The 12,199-nt window shown below is 36.5% G+C and overlaps 1 protein-coding gene across 6 annotated transcripts in view; it reads left to right on the top strand.

The window, feature by feature from the left end:
• The window catches only part of JAKMIP1 (janus kinase and microtubule interacting protein 1), a 149,975-nt gene that overhangs the window by 39,349 nt on the left and 98,427 nt on the right, over nucleotides 1-12,199 (top strand). For 5 of the 6 annotated variants that reach the window (XM_075709473.1, XM_075709471.1, XM_075709472.1 and 2 more), the window contains exons 4-8: nucleotides 3,738-3,947; nucleotides 4,644-4,763; nucleotides 7,070-7,216; nucleotides 7,826-7,966; nucleotides 11,207-11,266. In XM_075709473.1, coding sequence (XP_075565588.1) covers nucleotides 3,738-3,947; nucleotides 4,644-4,763; nucleotides 7,070-7,216; nucleotides 7,826-7,966; nucleotides 11,207-11,266 — 678 coding nt within the window. The remainder of the gene's footprint in view (nucleotides 1-3,737; nucleotides 3,948-4,643; nucleotides 4,764-7,069; nucleotides 7,217-7,825; nucleotides 7,967-11,206; nucleotides 11,267-12,199) is intronic. The other variant, XM_075709474.1, reaches the window with a different exon arrangement.

The following is a 12,199-nucleotide window of genomic DNA, read 5'->3' as shown; positions in this document are numbered from 1 at the left end:
AGCATGAAAAAGAAAGAAATGCTATGCATGGTAAAGTAACAAATTCTGGATGCTGTCTGGTGAACAAATGTTGTAATAGAATACAGGGTTAAACCTTTAAACTTGAGAGGTCGTGAGGGATGCACTAATTGTTATTTCACTTAATATCATAAAAGCCAATGACGTTCAGCTTGTCTGCAGTAGTCATAAATGACAATTGGAAAATATCTCAAAATGTGAGTGTGTATATGTATGTGTATATATACCTGTATATGTACACTGTGTGTATGTACGTATACATATACATATACATATCATATATATATGGGGGGAGAGAGAGAGAGAGTGAAACGTTTATGGGAAAAGCAAACTTACAGAGGTGGAAACGTTGACAAGCTTTTAAGCGCACAGCTTTTTAATCTCCTGAAGGGCTTCTGTACCTGAAAGCTTGTTTCTTCCCAACTCTGTCACTTGGTGTAATAAAAAATATTCCTTCTCTTTTAGGCCATGTGGATTCCTAAACTACCTTGGCTATGACAGTGTTGCTTCTACAAGATGTATTTGATCAAGATAGCAAGCAGCAGGGAACGCAGATTAATCCATTTTGATCTTCATTTATCTAATGGAAGATACTCCTCTCCCCACTAAAATAAAAACCATAATACATGGTCTAATTACATAGCGCTGTTTTTAATTTATGCTGCCAACTTTTTTTTCTATGTGTAACCAAATGTGGCAAGAATTTGAGAAAAGAGTAGTTCTCCAGTGGTACAGAACTGGCATGGAGACTTTGTGTGAGCTTTTACAACTCTTAGAATGCATAAGACTAAGCTAAACTAAAGTATTTTGGGAGTGGTTGACCTTTCTTCTCTAACTGTCTGCTTGTGTTCAGTTGAAACCTAAACCATATCTCTCCTTTTCCTAGCCTCGTACCTCCTCTTTCTTGGCCTGCCTGCCTCTTGACCTGCCATCGCTCCCATGTGGAACCTAGGGATGTTGCATCCCTGTAAAATATTTCTCTTCCTTTTTTTCCCTCTCTGGAGTAATTTGTACTCTTAAGAAAGCAGACAGGAAAGATGAACAAGTTTGCTCTGTAGTGTGCAAGTCTGAGGAAAGAGGGTAAATCTTTGGGTCAGGCACTGGGGTAGATTTAAGAAAACTGAGGCATTGACTGGGTTGATGCAGTTACATTGGAGAAATGAAAGGTGTAACTGGCCCCTTGAGGAAAGGAGAATTGTATTGTACCCCAGGCTTCTGAAATAGAGTTTAAGGTAGAGGTGTTACTGCTGCAGTTCTATTCATCTTTATCAGTTTGTAATAAGTTAGTTGCTTAGAAATTCTTCTTTCTGCTAGTTACTGCTTATAAAAAAATAAGCACTATTGCAATGCTCTGTGTATTTGTGTGTGCGCTTGTGCATATGTTTACATGAGTAAGAGATTCTCCAGTGCCTACCTGTAACTTAAAATATACATTGCTATTATATTGCTATTATTATCAGTGTCTCAAAGGTTTTTCTATTTGACTGAGACATGGGGTATTTCTTTATTCTGAAATTTTCACCACATGTAGACTTTATGGTAGAAAAAAACAGTAGTAGGAAGGGGAGAGGGGAATTCTGCCTTCTTCCCTGCCTTCCCCTAACCACCACCCCAAAGCCATTCTCCTTCATGGCATTTCTTTCTACTGTGTGTGAGCTTGTGTGCTTTGATCTATGGAAATGTGTGTGAAGGGTGACATGGGTGTGATTTCACTGGTTCCATCTGTTCCAAACGATCTGCTGAGGTTTAGCAAGTAGCAGTCCGTACTGAGATTGTTGCTGTCTTTTTTCTTCCAATTTAAACACCTATGTCGTTCCATTTACCATTTAAGCTGTGAGAATATGAGGAGAGTATGAAACGTGCTACTAATTGGGTAACTAAAATCAAGGCTGCCTATGTAACCTTGGGTCTTCCTTGTTAAATATATGCCTTGCATGGACAAATTCCTATCTCGGTTACATAGATGTTCACTGTGAACACCTGTGTAATTGAAAGCGAAACTGTCCACAGTATTTAGTTACATGACATTTTTTTCCTTCCAAGGGCTCCCTGATAGATCAGTGTGCATGACAGATAGCATTCAGTGAATGAGGCAGCTGCTTAATTTTTGTCATTGCTGTTCACTGCACAGTCCCTCTGAAACCCTGCATGTTGCAAATTCTTCCATTAATAAAACCTGCATTCTTTTCCTGCAAGTCCTTTTTGGCATACTTGAAAGTCTCACAAATCTGAATTGACGTACTGGGAAGTATTATACCTATTCACTGGATAAGGAATTCAGACCCAGCGACCTTCCCAAATCAGGAAAGAAATCTCCATCAGAACCAATGTCCATCAGTTCCAGTTTGAACTTAGAAGTAGTGTAGACCAGCTTATTCACTTCAAATCTGACCTTTTTATCTTCAATCATGACTTGACTTGATTCAGCCAGGCCATCTCCTGCCACTCAGGTTCCGTACACAAACTGATTTCACATGCTTTGTATACTGTGAAGGGAGTAAGGCAAGAATGCTGAAGAAGCAAATTGTATCTGATCGTGTACTGTGATTGTGTTAATCCTGTACATCACTCAGACTTAAACTATAAATTACTTCTCACATTTCCTTTTTTTTTCTTTTTTTTTGGTGTAACTTGACATAAAGGACTTCTGTGGATGGAGGGCTATAATAAACAACAAATATATAATTTAACAAGTGCATGATTTTATTTTATTTTTTCAGATAAGACTATAGCATTCTTATTTCAAAATTCCATGGGTTTATGTTGGCCAAGGAAACAATTTAGTAAACTGAAGGAGATACAGCACAATTCCAATAAATATATTGTTAATGGTTAACATTCTTGTTAAGAAATCTGTTTCTATAGTAACTGCTGCAGATTGTCACTTCCTCTAGTATTTGGAATAGTACCAAAGTGAATTTAACACTGATGCTGCAAGGGACAAATCCTGTGAGAGCTGCAATAGAAGACTGCTAGCAGTATGCTTTATTTGGTATTGAGATGTATGAACAACACAGTTCAGTAACCATAGATGGTGTTTAAGAACTATTTCTTCCTACCCTTTATTCTAATGCCCTGTGTGCATTTGCTTTTTTTCCTTCTACACAAAGACTAGTCCTCATTTGAATCTTGTAGCGAGGGCACATAAAATACATAGGTATGCTTAAGATTTTAAGTGTAAATGTGTGTGCATGTATATGCTACTAATTTTTAAATGTCTGTGAAAAGATTCACCACGTGTGATTTTCACTAATAAAGAGGGAGTCAACATGGGGAAATGTGTATGGCTCAAGCTTAAAACAAAACCCAGGTGAGTTTTAAAGGGTGTGTTTGTCTTACCTTGTACTAGCCCTGTGTTTCTTCTCTGAAGCGTAGTGAAGGGAGATTTTTCTTCTGCTTATAGAAGTGTGTATCCTCAGATGAAGCGCATGATTTCAGTGGCTATGTATTCTGTTTCAGTGTATATTTGTATCTATTTTTGTTTGTCTTTTGAGTTGAGACTGCACAGAGCAAACTCACGATCAAGTGCAGGCTGAAACTTTTTTAAGGGGAGGGGAGAAAGCTTCAGAGGAAATATATCTTCTTTTTAGCAAGCACAGTTTGGCTGCTGGTGTAATTCTGAGAGAAACAGAACTTTGCTTTTGCAAGTTTGTGGATATGCATGCAGTGAACACTTGGAGATGTTACAGAAACTTCCTTCTTGCCTTATTTCTTTCCAGATGGATGAGATAAAAGGCAAAGACAGAGTCATTCTGGCTCTGGAGAAAGACCTTGGTGTCCAGGCAGGCCATACACAGAAACTGCTCCTTCAGAAGGAGGCTTTGGATGAACAGCTTGTCCAGGTGAAGGAGGCAGAACGATACCACAGCAGTCCTAAGAGAGAGCTTCCTGCGGGAGTGGGGGATATCACCGAACTGATGGGAAGCCCGGTAAGAAAACTGTGTTTTCTTCAAATGTTCAACACAGGATAATTGCTGCCTGGGTGTTCACATTGGTTTTGTGGTTACTTTTAAAATACTAGAAGTGCTAATTCATGGTAAATGGCCCTGCGCTGCGCTGTGCTGTTTTGCTGGTGATTTAGAAACTGCTTGGATCTCTTGAATTTCAAAGAATGTTGAAAAATGTGTGGATATAGAACTTTTAGAATTTACATTGTGAACTTTAGCTGTGAACCCCATTATTTTCTTAGCTATTTATTTTATAACTTCAGGAATGATTTTAACCAAAGACAAATAGATACTATATTTTTCAAAAACTGTGCCATGTGATTTTAAGCTGTGTCCTATGCACTAAATTTTTTTACTTTTAGCTGTTAGTAAGAAATCTGGTGAGAAGTAACCAGTAATAGGTGAAATATTATTTATCTAGCTTTTTTAAAATTGTTAAACCTTTACATACATTTCACAAGTAGACACTTTTCATATATTCATATCTATCATGCGGCATTTCCACAGGATGTTATTGTTCAGTGTTTCAGTTAATTAAAATAAGTTTTCCAGACATTGATGTAAAGAGTCTATTTTAAATTTACACAATCCACTTGCTAAACCATAATATTAAATTTATGGATAGTAAAATATTTTTTAAAAGGTAATTTTATATATCTATATGTTTTTGATGTAAAGGAGCAGCATTTGGATGAACGAGATGTGCGGAGATTTCAGTTAAAAATTGCTGAACTGAATGCTGTAATAAGGAAGCTGGAAGACAGAAATACTCTCTTAGCAGATGAAAGAAATGAACTGGTAAATTAATTAGTAATAACACAGATGGTGACTGGGAGGGCATCTTTATGGTAAAAGATTTAATGTTGGAAAGTCAGTGTTACAAATAATTTACAAATTAGTCCTGGTTGGCCTCAATCAGTTGTATCTAACAGAGATGTCTATAGAAATTCACTCTGTGACCATAAAAGACACGGATGGAATCTCTCTTGTTCCAGAAAAAGAAAACTTTATAAATTTATTTTGGGGTCATCATAATCAAATTGACTAGTAGCTTGCCTGTGGCACTGTGTAATGATGTTGTATAAAACATGCATAATCTATGCAGTTAAGTTACTGTATTAATCTTTTTGGAATTTGACATTGTTTTTGAGACATGCTTATGCTAGCTAGGAGTTAAAAAAGCTTTCTTGTGCTGGAGATGAAAAATCTTCCATTTCTCAAGGGAAGTCTCTTAAGTAGGTGAAATTATCCTAGGAGAGTGATAGTAACTTACAAAAGAAAGGATGTGACAAGAATTTTAAGAATGAATTTTATTAGCCTGCATTGCTACTTAATTGCTTGTACTGAGGTTAATGGTAAAACTCCCATTGACTGCAATGGGAGGTGAGTTTTAACAATAAGAATTTTACACATGTCCTCTTATAATGCCCTGTTTCTAGTGGCAGAATGGAAATTAGATGGAAATTTTCCCTCATGCAACCTATGTAGATTCTAAAATCAACATAACAACAAATCAACAAAAATAACCTGTGATTCTAAAATAATGCTCTTATGTATGGTGAGGGCAGAAGGGGAGGGCACTCTTGCCATGTGTCAGTCCTGTAGATGAGTGAAGCATTGATGTCTTCCTCCTTGCTTTGTCAGACTTAGCTCTTCATGTTGAGATATGAAGGCTTTGCTTTATGATAAAAGGACTTAATTTAGTTCTATCTCAATGATTATCGGAAGAGCTAATTTTTGAAATTTTCTTGTCCAACATCTTGGCTGAATCGAGATTAGTGAAGTCAATTGAACAGTGCTAGACTAAAACTGGATGAATTGAGAACACAATCATGTCTTTTTCTTTAAACTTTTCCTCTTTAAATAGCTGTATAGTCTAAATTGCCCTTTCATATGACAAATTGATTCCTCATTAACAATTTAAGTTTCTTGGGGTAAGAAGACCATGCATTTTAGCCTGGGTACAGTTTGCCATTTTTCCTACTTTGCCTAGGTGCTGAGTGTTGGTTTGGGTTTCTTTTCCCCACTTTTACTGCTACAGTTGCTTTTCTCTGCTCTGTACTCTCAAGAACATTTTGCCTGTTTTCAAGATTGCATTATATAAAGACAAGATAATTCAGCCTCCTAATCCTTTCTGTGGACATAAGTCATTCAAAACATCCTTGAAGAATACTGAAGTACTGCAACATCTATCCTTCGGTGTCCTTCTAGATTGAGAGCATGTATGATTCAGTCAAGTGCTCTTCTTGATGCTTGACCTAGAGGCATAAGAAATATATTTTGGAAAAGATATGGAGAAGGTTTTGTCATATTGTGAGACAATATTACATATAACCAGTAATATCAGTAAGTTCATATGATTAAGCACTGTGAAGAATAATTTCCTCCTGAGAATTAAACAGAAAACCAAATACTCAGTGAAATTACCTCAGGAGAAGGATTATCTTCTTCTCATTTCCAGTTAAAACTCAGTAAATTAAAAAATCTTTTGTTTGGAAAAAAATAGATTTTTTACAAAACAGCTCAAGGATTAATGAAGTAAAAAGAGTGAAATATTGCATACGCACAAATGCAAGAAAGGGCAGTAATTTGCTTCACATAATGTTTAACATCATAAAACCACAGGAACAAAATCGAGCAGCTTGAAAATGTCAGCAGAATGCTGAGATTGAATCTATGCCCTCTGGCTGACTTTCTTATTGCTCTAATTACACATTAGGTATAGGGTTTTTAAAGTAGGGTAAGAAGAGTTTACTCCTACTAAGGGACAGTCTCTGCTGCCCTAGAGACCTACTTGCTCACAAGAAGCTTATATACAAGATTAGTTTATCAAGAAATCATTTTTATGGATCATCATAAGTGTTTTCCAAGAGCAAAATCCAGTGACCAGATCTAGTGTTTTTGTAGACTGTACAAAAATGCTATTTCTTATTTGTTTGGACTCCTGTAGTTCTTAGTTCAGCAGTAGTCTGTATCAGATGCCACTTAACAAAAGAACTAAACTTTCTGAATGAAGGAAGAAGGCAAGTGAAAACACACATATTTCTTCTTTCCTACATGTATAAACTAAAGCACAGCTAACTTTGTTCCTCTGCCATTTGCAGCTGAAACGTTCTCGGGAGACAGAAAGTCAGCTGAAGCCTTTGGTAGAAAAAAATAAGAGAATGAGCAAAAAAAATGATGATATGTTGCAATGTATCCAGAGAATGGAGGAGAAAATAAAAAATCTGTCAAGGGAAAATGTAGAATTGGTAAGTAATCATCTCTGACATCATGTTCTAAGAACACATTGCACACAGCTACTTTTGAGGTGGAAGTGTTTGTGAGGTTTTTACTCTAATACAGTCATTTCAGTCTTAAATTCAGCCAATGCAACTGAATATTCATACTCTAAATTCAGAGTGGCATGTGCTTTGTGTTGTATCAATTCACCCTGATTAAGGGAAGGGATCACAGATAGATAAAATGTGTTTGGAGGCTATAAAAGTGTATGACTAAAAATCAGCTTTAATAAATGCTGCTTTTGTAATTAGAAGTCAGAATTGAATTTGAGTGCATGTGCCAAAGGCTACACTATGTTAGATCACTGAGTTCACTTGTTTGCTAATTTTATCCCAGACTATGTTCTTTGATTCTGTTTTAAAATACTTTATGTGAGATATTAACACTGGGCATACAGAATGTGTAATATTTTTTTTGTGGAAAGAGGCCTTATGTTTTAGTGGAGTATGCACTGATAAGTCCAAAGAATTCTTGATTACTACAACACACATGAGAATTTTCCTCCTGTTCCAGCAAGACACTTTAAAATGTTCTTTATGTTTAATTTTTTTTTTTCAATTTTATTTTAATTTTTGTAGAAAGAAAAGTTATCTGCACAGCCAGCACTGAAGAGGCACACATCTTTGAATGATCTTAGCAGCACACGGGACGAACAAGAAATTGAATTCCTTAGACTGCAAGTCAAAGAACAGCAGCATGTTATTGATGATCTCACAGTGGTAATGATTATGACTGGTATACACACATGCATGCACACACATCTATAGGCAAGCTAAAGGATCTGAGAGCAATATTCTAACTCCAGTTGTTGTAGTCATACAGAAATAGTTCTTTAGCATCAAAGGGTTCTTGTTATTTCTTCAGGTAGTGAACAAATTTCTTTGGAATGTGTATGAATCTCTGTATTATAAAATGTTTACCTATTATGAGCTGCTTGTGAAAAGAAGCACATCAGTCCATCCACCTTACTTACAAAATTGGCTGTCAACAATTGAGGAACTTGGAGGAAAGGACATCTTTCAAAACTTAATGACTGAAACGTGTTGGGTGTAGACCCTGGTGCAAACCCAACCACTCCCCTAATTTAGAAGTTCTCCTAAAAGAAAGGAACATGCAGGATGGCATACATTTCAACTCACTAAGCCTGGCCGCACTAGCTGTCTTTATAACAAATGGAGAGAAATATGCGTGGTTCATCCAAACAAAGGTAGCAGCATAGTATAAGACCAGAATTGCACAGCTGCTACCCTCTGACTGTGAAGACCATGTAAGATGATGCTCACAGATGTTTGCACTGTTTGATCAGGACTCTTTTCAGTTGTGTTAGAATTGTCTGGTGCTATTTAGTGCAACGTATAGTACACTCTTCTGGTGCTGGCAGAAATGATGTATAATCTCTGAGAGACCCCTACGCTTCTGGAGCAGCATCTGGAACTCAGGCAGACTATTCTAGAAGATCTCAAATGGCACTACTGACTGCTACAAAATGATAAAACAAATTTAAGACCATTTTGTCTAAATACAAAATTCAACAATTGGCTACAATGCTGAAAATAAAAATAGAAGATCCAAAACCATAAAATAACAAGATGTGTTGTTGCTCTGTCTGGAACATTGTCTCTTTTCTTGGCAGTTCCTCTGAGATTTTGACCCAGGATTTCTCTCTGTAATCAGTGCCAAAGATTGATGTCTGCATGCATTTTCCAGTGTCACAGTGTTACAAGCAGTAGGATGTTACTCAGACACTATGATGTAGGGTCTGATTCACGAGCAATGCTGCTTTACCTTCCAAAGACAACTGTTCAGGCAGGGACTATGACATGATATTAAATTCTCAGTATATGGCAGATATAACCTCACTTCTATTTCAGTGTAAAATGGGTATGAAAGGACTCTCTTTTTACTGTCTCAGCCAGTAATCTGAGGAACTATATTGTATCCTGACTTTGGTCAACTAGTATTTACTTGTGTTTAGTGTGAAAGTAAAATAAATAAATATTTTAAAATATGGTTTCATTTTTGCTTTGTTTCCTATTTACAGATACTTTTTCACTGTCAGAAATAAGTTAAATTGTTAACTAGGATACAGCTTTGGTTGGTAGTACAAATTAATTGGTGCTTTGCCTTCGATATGAGTGCAGTGGAACTCTGCACTTCCGTTGTCCTTTTCAGCTATCTTTTCTGGCTCAAACCGCACCTCTACAGAATAGAAATGTATCATAATTATCAAGAATGACCCACATGTCACATACCTGATTAATACAAAAGTCATCAGCTTACCTCCAGCTGAGACCAATATGTTACAGAGAAATAAGAATGATAGTCTTAGGCAATGGAGTTGCCTGAATTGATTAGTATTGTAGTTTGTAGGGTATCTTTGATGCTGTTGAAGCCATATAAACTTGAGTTCTCCCATAACAGTGGTTTTCTGGTCAGTTCTTAAAAGGAAAGCTGTCAAGATAAACTCATATGATTGCAAGAGATGCTAGTGATTCAGCAAATGGTGTTTTTTAATTGGCATTATTGTTCTAGTATCTTGATGTACTATTAAGACGGTAAATTAAGCAGTCTTCTTACAAACAAGATTAGAAACAGGAAGGAGTGGGGTTTCAGTTTCAAAGTGTTTGCTCATTCTGCACTGAAGAGAGAGGAAAGGAAAGGAAAGACAGAGGGAGAAGACTAGCCAGTTTCTCCAACTGTTTGGACACCTGCTTCAGATGCAGCAGACACAGGTTAAGTCAGGGACTGTGCCTTAACCAGGTACCCGAGGAGGGAGCATTATTTTTCAACACTGTCTAAAATTCAACTTGGTGTTTTCAGCTTGAGCTTAATATATTATTCTACAGCTTGAAACACCTGCTCCATTCTACCTTGGCAGTCATTACTTTTCCTTATTCTGAAAGCCACATGTATTAAATGTGCTATATAATTTTTTGTGCTTTTCTGAATTATTTAATATTCTCCAAAACTTTGTTGCTGGAACAATGTGCTGATAAAGATGAATATTTTTATTGTGATTTCCACTGGGAGCTTCCTATTTGTCCAGTTTCTGAGCTGAATATAAAGCAAAGAACTCTGAACAGAATAATACTGTGCAGTGAGCAATAACTGCTAGAGAAGCACTTGGAACTGCTATCATTCTTTTAAAAACAAAGGTGTTGCAAATAAAGATGCAGAGCTAAGGAAAGAATCAGAAAGAAAGGGAAAAAAAAGGCAAGGAGACAGAACACCTGCTTCCTGTGTTGTTTTTTGGCTTGTCCTCTCCTTTGCATTTTTTACCTTCTCTTTCTCCTCTTCTCCTTTGAAATTCAAGGCAGTGTTCTTGGGGTTGAACGTTCACAAACCCTGCATTTTCCCAGTCATAACCTCCTCATATTATGATGTAGTTAATTATGATCTTGTTCCAAGATCACAGTAGAAAAAAGATACTGACTGAGTCGACACAGACTAAGTGAGAATGCCTTTGGATTTCAGACTTTTGCCCTGCAAGGATAAGTCATGTATCTGTATCTGCATATGCATGGTTGTATATCAACGTATGCCTGATGGAATGACTTGTAATTACTAAGGCTGGACTCATTTTTGGCTACTGACCTGCTTCTTCAGGATGGTTGAACATTGGAGTGAGAATGTGAATTCTGTTTCCATAGTGAGCTCCTTGGTAAAAGAGTCAAAAGAACTGTCAGAAATCTGTGCCCAGTATTTAACAAAGCCTTTTCTTGCCAACTTCCCATCAAGTGCATAAAGTATATGGCTGAAGGTTTGTTTGCTAAAGGGATAAAGCTGCAGTGTAGTGTCATGTTATACCAATGTGGCATTATTCAATAAACATAGACGTTGTCTTTGAGTTAGCTTTACCATAGGCATTAAGAAAATTTGAATGATATTTCTTTGTGCTAGACATATCTAAATACATATTTTAAAAGAAACCCATACCAAAATGTTCTCTTTCCTTCTAGGAAAGGGAACGGTTATTGCGGTCTAAAAAACAGAAGAGGAAAAGTCTGAAGCCTCCAAAGGTGAGCACACTTTCAGTTTTCCATTTTGGTTGTTGTGAACAGTGCTTGTTTCAAATATTGCCTGAAATTACAGCTCTAATTAAACTAATAGTAAAATTTCATATAGTTCTATTTTTTCTACTGAGTGCTTATTAAACTTTTCTTAGGATAATTCAGGAGCTGCAAGTTTTGTACTGCACACAAGTGTTGTTTTGGGTTTTGTTTTAAATGAAGAATATAATTACACTTCTAGCCCTTGTGGCCTAAGTATTCAAATGGCTTGAGGTCTAAATGATATAATGACTTGAAATAACTACGATTTCAGAGGAATGCTCAGTCCTTTTTAAAGAAAATACATTCTTTAAACAATGTGTACCAAGTTACTGCTTAATCACAACTGAAAACTTTAACTCATGCTAGGGATGTTATTGAAATTATATTTCTGCATGTGATATATAGATAGTAAGAAGATTCTAACTGTTTTTCTCTAGTAACTATTTTGCTCTGGAATGCAAAATACAGGAGAAAAATTTAGATTGTAGAAACAGAAAAGTTTTGCTTCAGAGTGTACCTTTAGTGTTCATTGTAACGTGCTTAAAGTAATTAATTTTGCTGAATAACGTTTTTTGTGAAGTTGAACATTAGCAGCCTGGAGGGTGTGAGGGGAGGAGAATGGGGTAAGAGGGAAAAAACGGAAGTGAAGAGTGGAGAGATGATTATCGTCTATATGGTAGCTTAAGATACATTCTGTCATAAGTGGGTGCTTCTTGTCAGCGTGTTCTGTGTCGTGTATCCTGGTGACCTCCAGGTGGTGCTTTTTTATTGCTCTGCATTCTGTAATACCCGTATTCTGAAAGATTTAGCCTTTGGGATTCTCTGTTTCAGCGGTAATTTCTTCAAATTATGCTTTGAATAATGATGTGTCTTTTACATATGAAGAAAGAAAAATTCAGA

This window comes from Pelecanus crispus, chromosome 4, assembly GCF_030463565.1.
Source record: "Pelecanus crispus isolate bPelCri1 chromosome 4, bPelCri1.pri, whole genome shotgun sequence".
NCBI lineage: Eukaryota > Metazoa > Chordata > Aves > Pelecaniformes > Pelecanidae > Pelecanus > Pelecanus crispus.
Note: the sequence above shows the minus strand (reverse complement) of the source record. Positions and strands in the feature narration are given on the sequence as shown.